This window comes from Fusarium oxysporum, chromosome VII (assembly GCF_013085055.1).
Source record: "Fusarium oxysporum Fo47 chromosome VII, complete sequence".
In the NCBI taxonomy this organism is placed as follows: domain Eukaryota; kingdom Fungi; phylum Ascomycota; class Sordariomycetes; order Hypocreales; family Nectriaceae; genus Fusarium; species Fusarium oxysporum.
In genome coordinates, this window is record NC_072846.1 from 2,921,622 (window position 1) to 2,942,646 (window position 21,025).

At 47.8% G+C, this 21,025-nt stretch overlaps 6 protein-coding genes across 6 annotated transcripts; 5 read left to right on the forward strand and 1 right to left on the reverse strand.

Moving 5' to 3' along the window:
• Positions 1-668: 668 nt before the first annotated feature.
• FOBCDRAFT_204426 (uncharacterized protein) lies at positions 669-1,322 on the forward strand (the record flags this gene model as incomplete). Its single annotated transcript, XM_054706002.1, has 1 exon — positions 669-1,322. The coding sequence occupies one exon, from the start codon at positions 669-671 to the stop codon at positions 1,320-1,322; it is 654 nt and encodes a 217-aa protein (XP_054561977.1).
• An 837-nt stretch (positions 1,323-2,159) lies between these two features.
• FOBCDRAFT_204427 (uncharacterized protein) lies at positions 2,160-3,518 on the forward strand (the record flags this gene model as incomplete). Its single annotated transcript, XM_054706003.2, has 1 exon — positions 2,160-3,518. One exon carries the CDS (start codon positions 2,160-2,162, stop codon positions 3,516-3,518), a length of 1,359 nt encoding a protein of 452 aa, XP_054561978.2.
• Positions 3,519-3,869: 351 nt separating this feature from the next.
• Positions 3,870-4,676, reverse strand: FOBCDRAFT_204428 (uncharacterized protein; the record flags this gene model as incomplete). Its single annotated transcript, XM_031195855.2, has 1 exon — positions 3,870-4,676. One exon carries the CDS (start codon positions 4,674-4,676, stop codon positions 3,870-3,872), a length of 807 nt encoding a protein of 268 aa, XP_031028207.2.
• Positions 4,677-7,107: 2,431 nt separating this feature from the next.
• FOBCDRAFT_242012 (uncharacterized protein) lies at positions 7,108-9,035 on the forward strand (the record flags this gene model as incomplete). Its single annotated transcript, XM_059610427.1, has 6 exons — positions 7,108-7,169; positions 7,389-7,828; positions 7,870-7,955; positions 8,038-8,521; positions 8,575-8,781; positions 8,842-9,035. 6 exons carry the CDS (start codon positions 7,108-7,110, stop codon positions 9,033-9,035), a joined length of 1,473 nt encoding a protein of 490 aa, XP_059465434.1.
• A 4,311-nt stretch (positions 9,036-13,346) lies between these two features.
• FOBCDRAFT_296233 (uncharacterized protein) lies at positions 13,347-14,345 on the forward strand (the record flags this gene model as incomplete). The annotated part of the gene is made up of 3 exons (XM_054706005.2): positions 13,347-13,873; positions 14,062-14,232; positions 14,285-14,345. Exons 1-3 carry the CDS (start codon positions 13,482-13,484, stop codon positions 14,343-14,345), a joined length of 624 nt encoding a protein of 207 aa, XP_054561980.1. The 5' UTR covers positions 13,347-13,481.
• A 1,608-nt stretch (positions 14,346-15,953) lies between these two features.
• On the forward strand, positions 15,954-17,016 carry FOBCDRAFT_242013 (uncharacterized protein; the record flags this gene model as incomplete). Its single annotated transcript, XM_054706006.1, has 3 exons — positions 15,954-16,061; positions 16,126-16,355; positions 16,416-17,016. 3 exons carry the CDS (start codon positions 15,954-15,956, stop codon positions 17,014-17,016), a joined length of 939 nt encoding a protein of 312 aa, XP_054561981.1.
• Positions 17,017-21,025: the final 4,009 nt, after the last annotated feature.

Genomic DNA, 21,025 nt, shown 5'->3' on the forward strand with positions numbered 1-21,025 from the left:
TTAGTAAGGGGCATTATGGGTAGTTGATTATTAGAGATGCTTGGGAATGCCCCATAAGTACTTAGAACATTATTGACCGATCTCCGAGTCTGCTTACGGTTTAGTCGGTCATCATGATACGTAGCAGACACATTATTCCATTGAAAAGGTAACGTCCTTCAGAACCAATTCAATTGCAGAGACAGATATGAACCCATGATTCTTGCTTTTGTTGCTCTGTTGTACTCATAAAGACATTGCTACAAGGGTCTGACCATGCCAGGACTGTGCGCCTGTCTCACGGTGACCAGGGACGGCAGACTAATATTCCCCACTTGGCGTAATTTTGTCACGCCAATGATTACCTCCTCAGGAATCAATTTCGAGGCGCACAGCGCCTGCCGGATTTTCAAGTGTCCGCCCAGCGACCCCCGGAACAAGCGTCGAGATGGTTTGCAGCAACCTATAAATTCTCATATCTTCCCATGCTTTGATTCACGACTCGCCCCCTCAAATACTCGCACCTTGTTACGGCGTCTGAGCATTTCGCCACGACGCGATCCGTTGTGACGCGAAGCTCACTAAACAACAAGTAATTGCTGAATTGCGGCATAGAACGTCACGAACCAGGTGCAAGAAACAACCCAGGCCAGCTAGAGACTTCAACTAAGCCAAGTCTCTCAACCACGATGGCAATTACCAGAAGCTCTGAGAAACTCTCATCTAGATCGTCTTTGACGCAGGTCGAACTTTACCATAGTCACAATGGCCCGTCCGCCAATTTGTTCAGTTCCACCTCGACCGAGCTGAGACAACAGCAACAATGTTATCGTTTTTGTCGTTCCGAGGGACGCAGAAGATCCGAACGAATAGTAGCCCTCACGTCCGCAAGAGCCAGACCTACTCAATCGTCTGGGAAGCTACCGGCCATACCGACAAACTCTGTTGTTGATCCGAGCCAAGCCAGATCACGTCGCGTCCAAAAATCCGATCTTTCCCAGCGCCACAAGCGATCATGCAAACCAAGGTCCAACCACCTGACCAAACATCCCATGATGGATCTCAAACGCCTAAACGCAGCAAGCGTGCGGTACGCCAACGAAATTCTTGACAGATTAGAGATTTTGGATGTCCTCGCTAGAAAGTCGTCGTACGAAAGTAGGCGCAAAGCTGCTCTTGCGATCGCAGCCACTCAGACTTTCAACCGTTATACTAAGCATTTTGGAATTATGGTGGCAGATGATAGGCCAAAGCTCTACGAACACGGAATTATTCAGCGGCTGAATGAGATTGTACTTAGTAGAACAGAGGGAAGTGGGTCACTGGGATGCGCGCTGGTATAATGGTTCGCTACGTGGGGTGCTGAATCACGTAGTCTGATGAAATTATGTACTAAAATGCGATTCGTTTGTTGTCCCATAAACGGCCGCAGCGGCCCATTGCACATTTTGCCCCTCCAGTGCTGTCTCCTAATCCCCAACGAGAATAAAGCGAGCCTGAAGTCCTGTCTGTGATGAATCCAGAAACTTCTGCTTTCTATAATATAGGGAACGCCAATTTGGCGTATTGTGTATGGTAGATTAAATAGCGTTCCTTTGAACAACGGTCAAACCCTCGAACCAGAGGTCGGGTGCCTGATAACTTTTCTTTTGCAAGGAAAGAAAACAATTTAGGGAGAGAATATATAAAAGAATACAGCGAATGTAGAAGATGACACAGGATACAGCACTAACAAAGAGCATATCCAAAGGTCCACTTCCATGTGTATGTATACCCAAAGCAATGCGGGTCTTTATCAAGCAGATCGCTGGATAGGCTGCCACATTTATTACAGACTAACACTTATCCTCCCCACTAGATGCTCGCTGCCCTGTAAGCTCGCCAGCGTACAGCAGACATATTAAGCTGAAAAGTTTACGGATTCTTTACGCTGCAGTCCCAGGTGGGGTGTTTCAGAGCATTCGAGCTGTGATTTGAAATCATAGTTCTTGGGAAACCGGCAGCCGTTAACAGGTCTTAGTTACGAGTCCCCAACAGGTATATTCCGACCCCAAGCTTGCATAAGTATACGTACAGTCCATACTATATTGAGGACCATAGCAACTCAACTCCGTCATACGTTGATGGTACCCTGCCTCATGTTCTAGTTCCAGCTTTTATCCTTTGTTTTTCTGCTAACTATGCATATCGTCTTTGCGTTAGTCACTCTGCTAAAAATGTCATCGGTAACTGCATCCAGCATTGTTCCATCCCCACATAGACGCCTGTTCACGCCAGAAGGGTTTGTCAAGGTCGATCCAGGTGGACTTGAGGACGTTGAAGTCACCGCCGACAATCTGCTTTCTGAAAAGCTCTCCAAGGCTACAAGCCATTTTCTAGCAAGTCGTGGATTAGACTCGCTTGCCTTACCAATAGAACTTGTTAACAATTTCAATAAAAGTAGTGTAAAAGCTTATATAACCGGTTTGGACGCCGGGGGCAAGGTCTTTTTCGCCCTCCACGATGGCAAGCTTATTTATCCTGACGCTAGAGGGTCTCGCTTACCTGTCAAGATCACAAAGGAGTTTGCCATATCTCTACGTGCGAAGGGTGAATCGCTAAGAATTACACTTCCGTCCTTTATTCGTTCTGGTCGTATCTACTTTTCGAATGATGATCTGCAATTTTTCGTTGTCAATATAGGTGATGGTAACAGCTTAGTTCAGCCTTCGGTCACAAACCTCCGAGATCCCAACGCGAACGTGAGCTGGGGTTTCGTAGAATTTACTTACATCAGGAATCTTCTCTATGCCAACATAAGTTACGTTGATTTTGTTGGTCTAGTTCTTGGTATGACGCTTGTTGCAAAAGATGGGAGTACCCAAACCACCGCAGGACTCGAAGCAGATGCTGTCATCAAGATCTGTGACGACCTGATTAAGCAGAGAAAGATAGACAACCATAAGTGGACCTCGCTCTGTATTGCAGACACTGCTGGAAAGCCGATCCGAGTATTATCTCCTGGTAATCAGCATGATGTCAATCCCGCGATATTTGGAAGTTATTGGAAAACCTATGTGGACCGTGTTTGGGAGAGATACATCACTCGGGATCTCGTAATAGATACGCAATCTAAAGCGGGCATGATCAAATGCAGGATTGTAGATCACAAACTGAAGTGTGACGGACACGAGCGCGGACTCCCTAAACCTGATGATAAAGACATTTGGGGCTGCAACAGTGGACCTTTTGCTATCTCAGAGAACGATAGTATAATTCATACTGCTATTGTTCCACGTTTGTGTGCTGGTCTTGTACGATCTACTTTGTTACTCGATGGCGGGTTCATGCAGCCGAGCTTGGGTCAGACATCATACTACACGGTAAACCCTACTAATCACTATAGCCGGATTGTCCATTCATATGAGGTTGATGGCAGGGGCTATGCATTTTCTTACGACGATGTTAACCCTGATAACGGTGAAGAGGCATCTGGTGTCGTGAGTTCCGACAATGTTCATCTGCTGACTATTCATGCCGGCGGTCAGCTTTCAGACTAGCCTTTACAGTAAATTAGGCCTTGGTGTTTGTTGTCTTTTCATTGCCTATGGTTTGTTGCTTCGGTTACGGGAGATGGTCGGACATTGTGTTGACACCCAAATTTCATCTCACTATTCATCAATTGACTGGAGTTGACTAAGTCAGCTTCCGGTGAATACATAAACTTAGCGTGGTCGGCGCTGGGCGCTCTTTCTATATAAAATGGAAAGAGCATGTTGTAAAAGGACTGATATTCTTTGCTTCTCGATTTCTCATAAGCCGAGCGATTATGTCATGTGGAAAGGAAAACTGTTTTTTTTTTTTTTTTTTTTTTTTTTTTCTGATGGTAATTCCTCAATTTGAACCTGTATCTATTTATTCAATCTTCTCCTTGAAGTACCATGAAGTCGCGGATCGACATAGATCGGTTCTAAACTACAGACACTATGTTTCCCTTTCCCAGGGACCCATTCAGCGTGTAGATGATCTTGGGCAAATCTTCGCAGCCCGTTCCTATCCGGCCACGAAGAGAAAAAGGCCTTATCCAAGCCAGGGAACGTGGATACCATCCGCTCGCGAAATCTGTCTCTATCTCCGTATGGCTCTTTCACTACTTCGTTCCGCTGCTTGTTGTCTGTTTCATCCCACCAGTAGAGTTGACGTAAAGCTGCCCAATAAAATCGAACACAAGATAAAAGAGGATCATTCGGTCCCATTGGACATGATGAGACCACGGCCCATTCGTGGAAACTAACGTCGCCGTCGAAAGTGTAATGTAGCCCTTGATCAGCACTAATCAACATCCTGACCCAGGGCTGACTCCACTCAACGTCGCGGGGAAGAAGAACGAGTGAAGAGTGCACGTAGACTTTTGTCCGAGAAAAGTAGTCTGAAAACTCGGACATACATCCTATCACATTTACTCGCGGCTTTCGGAATAGTCGCCAGAAACGGGGACGCAGCCAGCCTGATAGCCTATCTTCATAAGTCTGGGCTAGTGTCTTAGTGTCGTACTTTTGGCTCGACCAGTGTGTTATGAAGAAGAGTCTGCTTCGAAGCTTGCCATTACAGCGTGGGCAGGCGCAGTCCTTGAGACATTCTTTCTCTATTTGCCAGCTGAGGTCCTTACGGGGAACGTGGAACGGTGCCCATATTGGTTTGGCGGATGAGTCTTCCATCCTTGTCTAAGCGACGAGCTTTGTTTGGGCAAGCAGGCACTCTGTGTTCCTCAAAGTATCTATCGCAATCAGGACCAATCAGTGACGGCAACAAAAGGCTTCCCCACTGTACCATATATACTATACAAATTAGCACAGTTAATAAACAGATCATCTTCTTGATCACCATACCTCTCGTCTGCGTATGGTCTAATCAAGGGCAAAAGGTAAAGATGGATCGTAGTCGGCAAAGTGGGATGATCAGGTTATAGAAAATATAATCTCACTTATACTCAAAGACAGCGGAACGTTGACTAATATTTAACTTAGCTTGCACCGACCCCTCAGAGCAAATTCACTGTGCTTTTCCGCAGCATGGGATACTTTCGGCCATATACGGCCGATTGTAGCGTCGAATAGAAGGTTCGTGGCAGATCTTGACGCAGATATAGTACATCGAACTGCGCTGTCACATCTACAGATGTTGTCATAGGTTCCTGCAGTGGCCTGAATGGGATTCTCAAACGTCCTGTGTAGTCCCTCAGTCGAGCGTTACAACAGCACAGTAGGAAAGGGACATCATCCGGTACTCCATTTTCCATATTTGGAGGGCAGAGTCAATTTGTCTGTTTATCATAACCAGCAGACGATTGTAGCCACCAAATGAATGTACATTGTCTTATTCATAGCTACAATATTGAACACTCCCAGCTTCCTCTTTTACAACATTATCGCAAACTGATTGAGGCCCCACACCACACAAACGATGACACTTAACACACTGTATACTTAGTCGATAGCCCTAAAAGGCATTCATAATGACCTTGAAGAAAGTATCGATTAGTGTGACGAAGCTGACCTGCACTGCCAAGCCTAGCACCATTTTAGGACTAGCCAGCATACTGTGCGCCACGACCGGAAAAGGCTGGAAGGTGTTTTTTGCGGCCTAAAATGGACACCTGCCCTGCTTACAAAGTAGACATATGTATCTACAAGTCTCCACTCCAAAACTGGTAAAGAGGAAGATATTGCAATCAGGAAGAATCAGGAAGGTGCACATGTACAACACTATACTGCCTTCGTCTTTCTCTTAGTCTCTTCTTGCACCCAATTCTCATATCCTACGGAGTCAGCCACGGAGAGAACGAAAAGCTTTTGGTCACGGTCCAAGATCCAAATGTCCCATCCGTGATTGAAGTCAGCGTCAAGAAGAAGCGGCCCACGGTTCTTCTGGTCATAGTAGAGCACGAGCGTTTTGTATTCAGTAGGCGGGTCGGTACAATCTGGCCGTAGAAGACAGATCGCATCATGCATATTCATAACATTGGAGCAATGAGAGTTCGCGACATGACCAATGTAAAGGTTAAACCTAGGAAACTCTACCATGCAAAGATGCTCATGGTACTGGTGTTCATGAAGTGCACTTAGGAAGTGTTCTAGATCCTGACTGGGTCGAGTTTTCCCCTTTGGTTTTGCAAGAGCGAGGGCTATCAAAGGCGGTTGTTTTAACTTGCTCGCTGGTTGCATGAACTGTATATCCCATCCTACCAAAGCAGGTATCAAACCTGTTGAAAGTATGCTGTCCAGCCAGTCCAGGTCTCGAAAAATCTCATGCCAGATACTTTGATACTCAGTCCGACTCCAGAATCTTTCCGAAGCTGACTCTTCCAAGAAATCCTCGTCTAAAGTGGTCGTCATGGAACATGCGTAGCAGTATCAGGCGCTTTGAGCTGCCACGTTCGAGATACGGACTAGATCTTTATAATCCAGTTTTCCGGCTTAATAATGACTGGGTTGATTTTGGACTGTCAATAGACGTAGGTGGAGAGATCCATTGATACGTGTGTATCGCAAATAACCTCACAGCCCAAAGTAAGCATGCCTACTGCGGAGGCAGTATGTCCTAGGACATATCTCAGTAGCATCAGCCATCCAAGTATTGGGTACCTTGTTTAAACTCATCGTGCTGCTGGCAAAAAATGGCCGTTTTGAAAGAGGCAAAGGACTCCTAGAATAAAAAGACTGCGGGAACAAAAAGAAAACTACAACCGGATGGGCTAGAGTACCGATGTATCCATTTGGTGACAACACGAACAGCTTGAGACTCCATGTTGGCTCCTTTCATCCTGTAATCCATCCCGATGGATTGCCCATAAGGGAAGGTCGAGGGGGAACGTCCGAAACGGGCCACGTTTGGTCAGTCTTGGGCAATCCTGGTGAAACTACAGACGTCGACTACTGATGCTTGGCCCGCTCCTCATCATACTGAGATCGCTATAGTATTATTTTGGACCTTGTCATACAACATAAATATCACCCACGCTCTCATGAGGTAGAACTGTCGTGACATAAGAAACGTCAGTTTGAGCATGGGTCGGTTGGGAGAGTTACAAGTCGAGACCCTACACAACATCACATCTGTTCTTCCATTTCGTGGTAGTACAGTTTCAACATGGAGCCACTCCCAACAGCATTTGTTCCGAAGCCCATTCGTATTGTCGTCATAGGTGCTGGGTAAGTATATCCCCAGTTTCAACTTGGATTCGCAATTAAGCGTTGCAGGATATCCGGCATCCAGTTTTTGAAAGACGCAACCACGCGATTGCCAAACGTCAACATCACTGTTTATGACAAGAACAGCCAAGAAGGAGGAACTTGGGCCGAGAATAGATACCCCGGGTGAGCATTCCATTCACCACTAACTGATCATGGCCAACTGCTGAAATCTACAAGCTGTGCATGCGACATCCCATCTTATGCTTACCAGTACAGCTGGAACTCTAATCCTCGCTGGAGCTGTTTGTATGCAGAGTCGGCTGAAATCTTAGACTATCTAAAATCAACGGTGACTAAATTCAATCTCCGACGATATATTCAGTTCGGTACAACCTGCGCCGGGGCAGACTGGGATGAGAAGAACTCCGAATGGAATGTCACGTTGCAAAGGATTGGGACGCCTAATGATGAAATCTCTGTCAAATGCGATGTTTTTATCATTGCTATAGGAAGGCTGAACAACTGGAAGCTGCCAGAAATAGAAGGCCTTGACACGTTCCAGGGGCGTGTAATACGCACGGCCAACTGGCCCCAGGGCTTAGACTATCACGGCAAAGATATAGCTGTGATAGGAAATGGAGCCAGCTCAACCCAGTGTTTAGCTAGCTTACACAAAGGTGAGAGTCTTGGCTGTACAGACCCCAGTATTTGCTAACAGCTCCAGACGCGAGATCCATCGGTAATTTTGTTCGTGGACCAACATGGCTGGTTCCGCATGTATTCTCTCGCAATGGAGAAGCGCAGGTCAATTATGGGCACTCTCTCCCCTACTACGCAAACCCCAACCATCTCTAACACGCGGGCAGATTCCCATGATTCAATCAAGAAATTCGAAACCGAGCCCGATTCGTACCTCCAATTCCGCCTACAGATCGAGAAAAAGCTAGCCTACAGCTTTAGAGGTCTCTGGGCCAACTCAAACACTGCTGAAGAATTCACTCAGAATGCAAAGCAGCACATGATCAACAAGATTGACGACCCACAGGCCCTGAAGGCCCTCCTTCCTACTGAGTATAAAGCTGGTTGTCGTCGCTTCACGCCTGCCGACAAATATATGGAGGCTCTAAATAAGTCAAATGTAGAGCTCATTTCTACCCCGACCAAGCAGGTGGAAGGAAATGCTATCATCACGACTGACGGCGAACGGCGAACGTATGACATGATTGTCTGTGGTACAGGCTTCGACCCATACGCGCCGAGGTTTCCGATCAAAGGGCGCGGAACAGCTAACTTGTCAGATCTATGGTCAATGGATGGGGGCTATGAGAGTTACTTGGCAGCAACAGTCGCTGGTTTCCCCAACTTTTTCGGTATGTGAACCCACTTATAAGATCCTTCCAAAAAGCTAAACTCTGCTTTTAAGTTTTTAATCCGCCTATATGTCCGGTAAACGGCTCGGCGTACCCTGGAATTGAGCGTACGAGTGACTACATTATCAGAGTCATCGACAGGCTACAGAAGGATCGCCTAAGATCAGTCTGTATCAAGCAATCAGCCCAAGACGCCTTCAATCGCTGGGTTCAATCACGCATGCCAGAGATGGTCTGGGCGGAGCCATGCTCATCATGGTGTAAGTCGGCCTCTGTTACCCAGCATTTACATTAGTCAGGACTGAATTATTACATTGCAGATAAATCTAACAAAAAGGTTATTGTTCCATGGCCAGGGACAATACTTCACTACTATGCCGCAACTGAAATAGTGCGATGGGAGGACTATGATCTTAAGTTTGATGAGGATGAGCAAAAGTTTGCAAGTTTTGGAAATGGTATTACAGTAGAAGGATTTACTCCTGATAGTATACCTTGGCTGCGTTATATTTAAAGTATAGAAGTACCACACTACATCACTACGTCATTACTCCAGCTCAGTTCATAGAGAACCATCTGTGGGGTCAGAGCTTGAGCCTCATCGAAACGGATAGTTCATTCCTTCCATCCTAAGATAACTTAGACTCCTTCATTGGCGTAATCAGGATCGCTAAATATCCAGAACGTATCAGTTCTTATACACATACGTCGCGACCTGAAGAATCCCGAGCGTAATCAGTCTCAATCCGCAGGTACCCAAGATCAAGATTAGGTAGGGACTAACGTGCGATTCTCAATAGGCAGCGCTACCCGGAGGCCTAGGCTGCGAGCAGCCGAAGGTCCTTGGTTCAAGGCCGATAGGTCCCAAATTCCTTCCTCCAAAACAGGAGGCCTGAAAGGCAAGGAAGGCTCGAGGTCTCAGACCTCGGGGCTCCCACTGGAACGGCGCCCGGGCGCTGCGATAGCATTTTTGTGGGTCAAGTGTCGCAGGGTAGGCATGATCTTCAAGGGCTCAGAAAATGGGGCCCCATAGGGACACGCCTAGGCGCGCCTCCACTTCTGCACGCGTAGGCGTGCGGATTATGTCAGCCCCCAATTTGGCACAACTCCACAGCTGCATTTCTAAGGGGCTGCGGCTATTGCTGCCATTGCTAACCACAACCGTAGTTTTCAGGGGTTGCCGTTATGGCGCAGACAGCATTTCCTGATGATGTGCTTCCGCCAGAGGGCACGTACGACTCGCGAGAGGCTCTACTCACAGCTATCAATGAATGGGCAGCACCAAGAGGATACGCGTTCGTAACTGGGAGATCGTCGCGATCAACCAGCGGCAGGCAGATTATCACACACGCATGTGATCGATGGTGTCGGCCACCAAGCGCCTCAAGGGACCACCAGCGCAAGACTACTACGCGAGGAACCAACTGCCGGTTCTCTATCATCGCGAAGGAATCCCTAGATAAGACGACTTGGTCTTTAAGGCATCGTCCGGATCCACAATTTTCTTCACACAACCATGAACCAAGTTGGCACAAATCGGCGCACCCAGTCCATTGGCAGCTCTCGGATGTGGACAGGTCAACAATCAGCCGCCTTACGAACGCTGGTGTAGCGCCAAAAGATATCAGGACTTATATTCGCCAGAACTCGAATACCATTGCAACCCAGCAAGATATCTACAACCGTATCGCAGATAGCAAACGAGAGCTCTGTGAGGGTCAGAGCACTATACATGCTTTTGCTAACCAGCTAGACAAGGAAGGGTTCTGGAACCGGATGCAGCTTGACTCAGATAACCGAATCACGGCGGTGTTGTTCGCCCATCCGGAGTCATTGGCATACTTGAAGGCTTACCCAGATCTACTTTTCTTGGACTGCACATACAAAACGAACAAATACGGAATGCCGCTGCTTGATATGATTGGTGTTGATGCCTGTCAGCGATCCTTCTGTATCGCCTTCGCATTCCTTAATGGCGAGGCTGAGCAGGACTTCATATGGGCCTTGGACCGGCTCAGGTCCCTGTATGAACTCTGCAACACAAGGTTTCCATCTGTTATTCTGACTGACCGTGATAAGGCCTGTATGAACGCTGTAGAGAGCTGCTTTCCGTCTTCGATCTCTTTGCTATGCCTGTGGCATGCGAATAAGGCGGTCCTCCGCTATTGCCAGCCAACATTCGTACACCATAAGCAAGGGTCTGAGGCCTATCAGCAAGGTCTGAGCGACTGGAATGACTTTTTCAATCACTGGCATTCGATTATGAGGTCGTCAGATGAACAGGCATTTGACCAGCGCGTACAAGAGCTTGAAAAGCGCTATCTGCCTCAATATCTCGAAGAGGTTGGCTACATCAAGTCCAACTGGCTCGATCCGTACAAGAAAAAGCTTGTTAAGGCCTGGGTCGACCAGCACCCTCACTTTGGTAATGTGGTCACCTCACGGGTTGAGGGTATCCATGGGCTCCTTAAGAGCCACCTCAAGAAATCTACACTAGATCTCTTCGAGGCGTGGAGAGCTATGAAACATGCGCTTCTTAATCAATTATCTGAGCTGCGCTCCAACCAAGTCAGGCAGCAAATGCGAATACCAATTGAGCTCTCTGGATCACTATATAGTGCCATACGTGGCTGGATATCTCACGAGGCTTTACGCAAAGTTGAAGAACAACGGAAGCGGCTTATGAAAGAAGACCTGCCTAGTTGTACCGGTACATTCTCTCGATCCCACGGCCTCCCTTGCGCCTATATTCTCAAGGCTCTACAAGAGCAAGGCCAAACCCTTCGCTTGGAGCATTTTCACCCGCATTGGCATTTGAGTCGCCATGGTGTTCATCAGGTGCTATTGGAGCCTCGACACCGATCTTATCGAATAGCTGCCGATTCTACCACAAGTAAATCGCAATCGAGCACTCAAAGAGAGCCAAGTGCATTCGAGGCAGTTCAGGCAGCAGTGCAGCCAAAAGCACGACCTACATGCAGTAGATGCCACAAATTAGGACACAAGATGACGTCAAAGGCATGCCCTCAACGGTACGAGGGGATTTTGTATTTGTCATCATCATCAGCACAGGTAGAAGCAATGCCAGTGGCACTCTCGCCAGCATTATCCGGGGAAGCACGACCAGCAGCAGCAGTATCTGCATCTGTATCATCTTTGCAGGAAGGGGAACCACTGGAAGACCCGTCATCAGGATTATCCGGACATGCTGGGTCTGGCAGGGATGATACTAGCTGCATTGTCGTTAGTATAGAGACAGCAGCATCATCGGCAGTGTCATCAGCAAAACCATCGACACAGGGAGGGACGTCGCCAGTAGCATCATCTTCAACAGCATCAGTGGCGCCGACACTAAGATATGATGACCCACAAGCTATCTATCGGAGATATGTTGTTGCTCGAGATGCTTGGTATAAGGCGCAGCCTCGTGGTAGCGTCAAAACTAACCAGCAGTATCGGAGGGCGTTAGGTCTACCTTTGCGGTATGACAAAGCAAGCTATCAGTGGTGTCTTGACTGGAAGCAGATGGGCAAACTCTGTACGACACCGACCGGATCTAGAGATTGGAGTAAGGAAGAGATGATGGCGTACCTGGATTGGAGTAAAGCAGAAGATGATCGGGTGGAGGCTCAGGTAGCGGCAGAGATGGAAAGTAATCCATTTTCTAGCAGAAGAGGCATGCGCGACATCTGGGAGACGGCTGAGAATGATGGAAAAGAGCAGCAGGAATTGTATTCAGGTTGATAATTAGGAATTCATTGCAGTTCTGAATCTCGGGATTCTGAAACCCGCCAGCCTCAAAACTCGAAATGCAGTTGTGGAGTTGTGCCAAATTGGGGGCTGACATAATCCGCACGCCTACGCGTGCAGAAGTGGAGAGGCGCCTAGGCGTGTCCCTATGGGGCCCCTCAGAAAATAACTGTATTAGTAATCTAGCTATATGCTTTTAGTAACTCTGCGGGATGGAATACCCCGCACAAGAAATAACAAAACAATCAATCAAAACATTTTTGCTGCTGTTCATCACATTCACTTTAACCCTTTAAGCACGCTAAGTGCGACACATACAGAGCGCAGGTCGCGTCGGTCATGTCTAACGCGCGCTGGCCAATCGGGCGACGATTGCTGACATAATTTGGGCACCTAGGTGCCCCATGTATTGGCCGCCAGGCGGCAGTGTATCAGTCGCCTAGGGAAGCCCCTATGATTGGTAAGCGTTCTTGGATTAGATGACTCGCCTTTACCCCGCTTTTAAAAGCGGCCGACAAGGCCCGGTTAGCTCCAACTAATCATATATCAACACTCCACCACCGTATCTATACGGCGCCCTATGAGACCCTAGCGTATCTTCCTGTGACGCGACACGGAGGCATGACAAACATGATGAGAAGGCGGAAAGTTCACAGAAAGTCCCGAGAAGGCTGTGTTCAATGCAAGGAGAAGCACGCCAAGGTAACTATCCTCACTGTGCCATTCCTGCTACTTGCCACGCCGAGGGGAGAACCCACAGCTGAACTTACTAGTGCAATGAGGTCTATCCACGATGCCTTCAATGCGAGCGGGCCAACCTCGTGTGCAGCTTCTCGTCTCCTACCCTGAACAAGCCGCCACTAAACGAGGACAGCATAGCTGATCTTGAATTGCTGGAGCACTGGCACCGGTATCCCGTGACAGGCGACGTGACAGAGACTACGAAGCAGCTGCAATACAACCTTGTTCGCTTGGGCTTCTCTCACCACTACTTGCTGAATAGTATCCTGGGCCTGACAGCCCTTCAGCTCTACAGTGAAGATCGTTCCCAATCTAAGTGGTATGTCAGATCTACGTTGATGTTTGTACAGCAGAGCTTCCCCCCAGTAGTCGTCTCAGAATCATGGCTTCTCACTAAGTTTGTTGCCAATTACCAAGACACTGGGAATGATCTCGAAACAAGATATCCACAGCTTGCGTTTCTCCAGGGATGCATAGTGCGTCAGTTTGCAGGGAACAGAAGACAGCATGCCTCCATGCCGTGAAATCACTCTTCCGCCGTATTGCAGTGCTTTCAGACAACCTCGGAGACCCTGAGCCTGGTAAGATAGTTTGGGGCTGGGGACTTGAAGCATGCCAGACCTTTCTGGATCTGTGCTCAGCTCGACATCCCGTAGCACTCGTTATTCTGGGTCACTTTACTGTCTTAATGAGCTATAGTCAGGAGCATTGGTGTCTGAGAGACTGGCCAATCGGTTTGTTGAGCTACATTAAGGGGCTCCTTGGAGATGAGTGGGAAGATGCCATGAAATTGCCGGGAGGTCTTGTCTTTGGGATAGAAACCTTAGCACCGATAGGCTTGCCGCGGCTACTCGCACCAGCGTAAGATATTAGGAGGTCTCATAGAGAACCGGTGATGGAGAATGTCTCATTCACGTCTACTTGCGATCAATCAATTTTCCAGCATCTTATCTTCCTAGTTCCCACATACTCCGGATTACCATATGCATAAAGTTTATTAGCGCCGCTGCCCCTGGAGTCCCCCCACACGGGCTAACCGCGCCACCTAGCGACGCAGGCCGTATCAATACGGGCAGTGATCCACTAGCTGTACACAACCGCATGCTCACTAAATGCAGCTATTCTAGGTCTCAGCACCAGCCCATGATTCGTGCCATTGAGGCTTCCAACATCAAGCCTGTTCTGGACCAACAGGTCTTCAAGCTCGAGGACCTCAAAGAGTAAGTCAACTATATATCGCAACGATTCATAATCCAAGCTAACCAATTTAAGGGCTTATCAGTACCTGGCAGACCAGAAGCATTTCTGCAGAGTTGCAGCCAAGATTGAGTAGTCATGGTCTATACTGATTTATTGCTTTCTTAGCTATTCAGTTATGGCTCTTAGGACAAGCTCACATACATCTCAGGATAGATTCTCATCATGAACTTTATCTATCATCTACTCCCTCATTTTCCACAATTTGCATCTATTGAGGAAAATTGACTCCTAGCTGCATCTCACTAATACAATTGTAAAACATAAATAATCTTCTTATTTATTTCTGCATTAGCCCTATGGGGCCCCCTAACACCCTCCCACATTACTAATTGGTATAGCATCAACACCCTCCCACATAGCTGCTTGATCTAGCATGGGTGCGGCGGACTTTTGAGATATAGACTTTGGGACACGGACTTTGGGACATGGACTTTTGGGATACCGCCATTTCCAGTATGATTCTGGCCTAGAAAGCGAGATGCTTGAAACATGTGGTCATAGGGCGAGGCCGAGTGGCGCGGCCGCAGGGGGTGGTACAACTTTACTCCTGGTGATGGATAGCGCCCGGTACATTAGATCAGGATGATAGGGATCAATATGACGTGGAGCCTAAAAGTTATGATGTTATTGAGGATGCCTTCAGCCCCCTCTTTACTTATGAAGAGGTTTTAGGTTAATTTTAATATATCAGAGGGTTGTTCCTAGCCGGGCCCTAGTCCAGCACCCGAGGGGTCAATCCAACAAGCTCTTATTCTGTGAGGCGTCTGATTGGGTGTGTGTTTACTCCGAGTTGCCTCAAGTCCCCGCTCTGAGTTCCTGTACATCCTTTATGCAGAAGTAGCCATGGTACGTGTACCACGCGGCATGGAGCACTGGCCAGCCATCAAGGCAACCCCAACTAACTCAATATAGGACCTGGGTTGATCAATTTAACGGACGAAAAGTTTATCAAGCAGTCAACTCACTCAATTGAAGGCTGAGGTTGAGTGGATTGCGTTGATCGCCACCCTGCCTTGGCTATTCAATTTTCTTGCTCGGTTGTTACTCTCGCATACATGGATTCTCTCTGAATTTGTCCACGCGCGGAGATTTGCTGTTCGATGCAGGACTGCAGACCGAAGAACACAGTCGTATCGATATATGGCGCGCTTTGATTTCCAAGGTCGTGTGCCGGACCAGGGGACGGCCATCATTTGTGATACCCCGCGCGCGTAAGGACATGAAGTTCTTAATGCTTTGAACAAATTATTGGGTATTAATTGTCACCGAGCCGGACTCCGACTTTGTCTTCCTACTTAATAACCCCTGTCAAATTCGGTGTTCGACGTGTGGTTCAAGCCTCCGAAAGTCCGCTAAGTGGGTCTTCGTTACATCTGCTAAGGCGGAGTTATAAATCGCCTGAACGGTGATTGCCAAGTAGTAGCGGAGTTCCACATGACAACTCCCAACCTTGTCTGAGGGTTTTACCAGTGTCGAATCCGGTCGACGACTGGCGAGGTAGTAACGGGAAATTACGGTTTCCCTCCAAGGCATGGAAGCTAGGCGGGTCTTTTTGTAAATAAATATAGTGTGACGCTCCCCCCGAACGCCTGTTCAGACAAGTGTGACCAGCAACTTACTTGCTATCGCCCTTATATTTCACTACCTGCCCCTCTCCAAGAAACTAGACGATATACCTAGTATGTCCTCCCTCATCGCTGTAGCCGGTGGAACTGGCAATCTCGGTCGTACCATCGTCGAGGCAATCGTTGCAGACGGCAAGTTCGAAGTGGTTATTCTGGCTAGAAAGGTAAGACTTATACATTTACTCGTTCTCATTGCTGTTGGCCCCCTTGCTGACCACTTCCTAATAGCATGATGAAAAGAAGGAGAAGGAGATTGGAGCCCGTATCATACCGGTGGACTACACTAGTATTGATACTCTGACCAAAGTTCTTGAAGACAACATGATCCAGACGGTCATATCGGCTCTCAACACAATGGTTGTTGCCGAACCAGAGCTGAATCTTATTGCGGCAGCTGACCGCGCTTCCGCCACGAAGCGTTACATCCCAAGCATCTGGGGAGGTGAATATACAGAAGCGTGAGCGCCCCCAAAACAGGAGGGTGCGGAAGCAATGTCCATTAATGAGTGAGTTTTTAGGTTCGCGGTGAAGTTCCCCTACGCCCAAATTAAGCTCGCGGTGGCACGGGCTTTGGAATCCACCAAGCTGGAACATACAACGTGGCACGTAGGCTATTTTGCCGACTACTTTCTTGCGCCACATGTCAAGACGCACATGACGATCCTGAATGTTGTGGTCGACGTCGCAAACAACACCGCCGCTATTCCCGGTTCCGGCAATGTACCTGTAGTACTTACCTATACCATGGATATCGCCAAGTTCGTCGCAGCTTCTCTGGCGCTTTCTAAATGGGAGCCCAAGACATACCTTGTTGGTGATGTAGTGACTTGGAATGAACTCGTCGCCCTTGCGGAGAGCATTAAGGGTGTTAAGTTCAGCGTCACTTACGATACGGTGGACTCATTGAAAGCGGGATACGTTACAGAGCTGCCGAGCCACCCAGCTATGTACCCTTTCTTTCCTAAGGAGCAGCTGCGGGGCATCTTGGCCATGTCCGGGCTCATGTTCGACAGCGGCCTCTTCGACTTGAAGCCCCAGCACACAATCGACCAGGATTTCCCAGATATCAAACTGCGAAACATGAAGGAATTGATGACGGAGGCCTGGAAAGGGAAGTAGGGGCCATCGGTTTCCAATGCCTAATACTACACACACACACACAAGTCTATTACGCCCGGTAGGTCATTGCCCAGAGGGCTCTATGAGCTAAAAATACATGCATCTCGCTATTTGTTGCCTTGATCTCGCCAAGCCCTTGCAGTTCTTTTCTTGTTCTTTCCAGCCTGGTCATCGCTTGTCTCCTTGATCCCCGTAATTGTTAGTAATAGCAGGTCAACTTGAAGACCAATTCCTCCAAGTGTTCAGTTTCCTATCTTCGGCGGCTGAAGCAGTGTCTAATTCTGGTTGTCCAGGGTAGTGGTTGTCGGTAGGTATAATTTTATGGTCGATAGGTTAGTAGTGATGTTGTTGTCATCTCTGTTCCAGGCGACCTGTGGCGATCGCGAAACGGATTGTGGCTCGTACTGCTTCCATGTTCGGTGTCCACTTTTGTCCGTCTGATGCAGCTTTGCCCCCCAAATGAAAGGAGACGTTGCCGCACTTTTCCTCTACGCATTGAAGCATCATCTCCTTGCGCTGTGCCATCCATTTTACACATCGGAAGAGGAAGTGCTCTACCGTTTCTTTTGCTTGCCCGCATGGGCATTCATCAGTCACTGCTGCTCCGATTTGATACAGGTAGCCATTCAGTCGTGCCATCCCGGTTCTGAGTTGTGCCAGCACGCTGGCCTCCTTCCACGGTAGCTGATCGTACAATAGCCGAGTATGTTTACCAGGCAGAGCTGAGTCGACCTTTCTCGAATATCTGCCAACTCCGTCTGGTAGTTCCCTCTCCCTTCGTAGATTTGCTCTCGTTCGACTAAGGATTGTCGTCTTTGCTTTGCTTGTTCCTCTGCGTGGTGTGACGTACGGCTCTGTTGCGTGGCGGGCTGACATTTTGGCTATCCTCTGGATTTTGAGCTCACTGTCAAATGGTAGCCAGATGAGCCTAACTCTATTCATGTCTCCTTTGAGCTTTTCTATAGCATCGTATATCTCCCGAATGTGCCCCTGGCCCGATTGCTGGCGAGGGTTACCTATAGCTTGTGCCACCGATCTGTTACTCGTCAAGATCATTATAATCCGGTACTTCATCTCTGGCAGATATTTTAGGCCTCGAACGATGGCTGCTAGTTCGGCGGTATACGGGTTGTGTTCTTCCGTCGTCCCTAGCGTGACCGAGAAGGTTTCGATGATCTTGCCGGCTCTCGCTAAGGATATGGGGATTCGAACGGTCCCTCCCATGCCGACCAGATCGTTTCTCGCCGAGCTGCTTGTCGCTATCCTGACCGCCCATCCTGCCTTGGCAAGTTCTTTAATCTTGTCTTCTTCTTCCTCTCCTTGACTGTTCAGTATGACTTGTAGGCGTGCCTCCCACGGAGCGAGGGTGAATGGCTGAATGACTTCCATGGTATCCTTCGGTACCTCTCTGCATACATCCGCGATGCGCCTGAGTGGAGATATGAAGCGCCTGAAGGCTTTGATTCCTCGTAGGAGGTTCCGGACCGGGTTGGTCCGCGGCAGCGTGTGTATGTCTACCCATAACTTGCTTGCTCGTCTCCAGAACCGATCGTGGGGGGGCCTGATAAGTTGCGGGGAACTTATCAAATGCACTTATCAGGCGCCGCGCACACGATTTCACGGGCCGCTTTTTGCGGGGGATAAGTCGTCACGTGGTCTGAGCGAATTACGACGTAATTGCGGGCACCATCGATAAGAAAGTTGGCCAGATAAGCAAGTTGGCCACAAATCTCAACCTTCATATTCCAATTACTAATAAAAACACCATAGCCTATCTAATTAATTAAAACTAATTGCTATCCCTATCCTCAGTGACTTCGATTACCTCTTGGCAGGTCCTTGCATTATGCCCGGCCTTGCCGCATTTGCTACAACGCCGAACACCCGGTCCGACCGACCTTCCTCGACCACCACTTCTCGATGATTCAGCCACTACCTGCGTATCAGTATCTATCTGATCAATTTGACTCTGACCAGTCCCTATAGTCATCCTGCCACTATCCTGTAGCTGGGTTCTTTTTGCTCTTTTCCTCCGGCTATTTGCTGCATTTTCCTCTCGAAGGTCTCGGTTCTCAGCTTCTAGTAGGGCAGTCTTATGCATATTTCTCATCACTGAGTTAGTTAATGACTGAAGAGCCTCAAGGATTGACTCTGGAGAGCTACTGTGATGTCTCCTGATCCTTCTCTGAAGGTATTCGGAATGAGAATTAGCCTCAGTGATAGTCCTTGGTGTCTTTGGGGTCCAAGGTTGAGCCCGGCTTATATCCTCTTCAGGAGGCGTTGGGGTCCGTAGCTGTATATCAAGCTTCAAGATAACATTTTCTGGGTTAAAGGGAGTAAGCCCAGCTCCTCGAAACCCTCCCCGTATATTTCTTTCTATAATAGTAGCTTGGTGGGCAGCATAAAAGGCAGGAAAGAACTGGGCCTTGGTGATATGGGTTCTAGAGCGTCTCATAAGATGCTCAATTTCTCGACCATAGGCCTTTTTTAGCGGCCCAAAGCAGCCGACATCAAGAGGTTGGAGTAGATGAGAGGAATGAGGAGGCATATAAAGCGGGATAATGTTCTTCTCCTTGCAATATGCCCCAAAGTCGGTCGACTGATGACTTTCGTGACCATCGAGGATCAGAAGGCGATAGGAACCAACTGATTGGTTAATTGTATGCTTATTGAAGTGCTTCAGCCAGTCGAGACCCAGCTTATTATTAGTCCATCCATTTTCGCTCAATGCAATAGCCCAATCGACCGGGAGGCTGCTTCCTTCATACCAGCTGCGAAGGTGTTTCTTGCCTTTAACTATGATAAACGGCGGGATCGATTGACCTTCCGCGCTGATCGCCTCGATCACAGTAACCCATTCTCGACTTCCAGGCTGGACCGATTTTGGCCTTCCACGCCTCTCTGCATTTGTGATAACTTTGCCGGTTGAAATCATGCCCATCATAAAGCCGGTCTCATCAAAGTTCCAGATATCATCTGATCGGATACCGTATTTCGCAATTGTATTCTCTACGAGCCTGAACCAATTGCGAATAATAGTCGGGTCTTCACATAAGGCTCTCTGATAGTCATACCTCCGTTGATAACGTGATTTGAGCTCTGGTTGCCGGTTAATAAAATTGATAGCCCAGCGCTTGCCAACAGGTGGCGCGTTGCGGTCAGCAAGGAGTCGATTTGCCATATCTTCAACAACAGAGATCCGGCAAGGGAGTCCTCGCGAATCTAGATCAAGAGTATTCTGAAGGACAGTCTCTTCTTCTAGCTTTGATAGCTTGCGTAAGTTCGACATAATATCGCGTCGTGGTTTTATACCGTTCTTCCGGTTACTTAGAGTATTACGATTGACCTCATATATCTGAGCAGCGCGTCGGATACTTAATTTAGGGTCATCTTGAAGGGCTTGAAGAGCAAGAATAACTCGAGCTTCTTTTGCAGGCTGTGACATCTGTGGTAGTTGAGATTTAATTGATCTGATAGTGTTAATGTAAGGTGAGGGATTTTTGGCCAACTTGCTTATCTGGCCAACTTGCTTATCAACCACGTTATAAATAATAGGTTATTTTTATTAATCCTAGTTACTATATTAATATATATAGACAGAAAGTGTAAAATCTAGGGGTAATTCTTTAGGAAAATATCAAAGGGGCTTAGGGTTGGCATGGACGAAAAGTAGATAATCCGATGGGATTCTAATGGTCCTTTGTACGGGTAGGGTATAATCCGCGACAGTGAAGTCGTTGGCATGATTGCTCCTGCTCGTCAGCAGATAGGCCTTGAATGTATAATAAGACAAAGGCAGGTTTACTATATGCGAGATCTTGGGACATTTAAGATCAAAATTCCGTAAAAGTGGTTGTGTCAAGATTGCCCTGTGTTCGAGTAATCACAAGATGCAGCGCCAGGCTACTAACACGCTTTTCCTAATAGCAGGATTGATGCTGCTATATATACAAGGTAAGATTGAATAGGTAATCAGATTGTACTCACAAACTCAAAAGAATCAAACTAT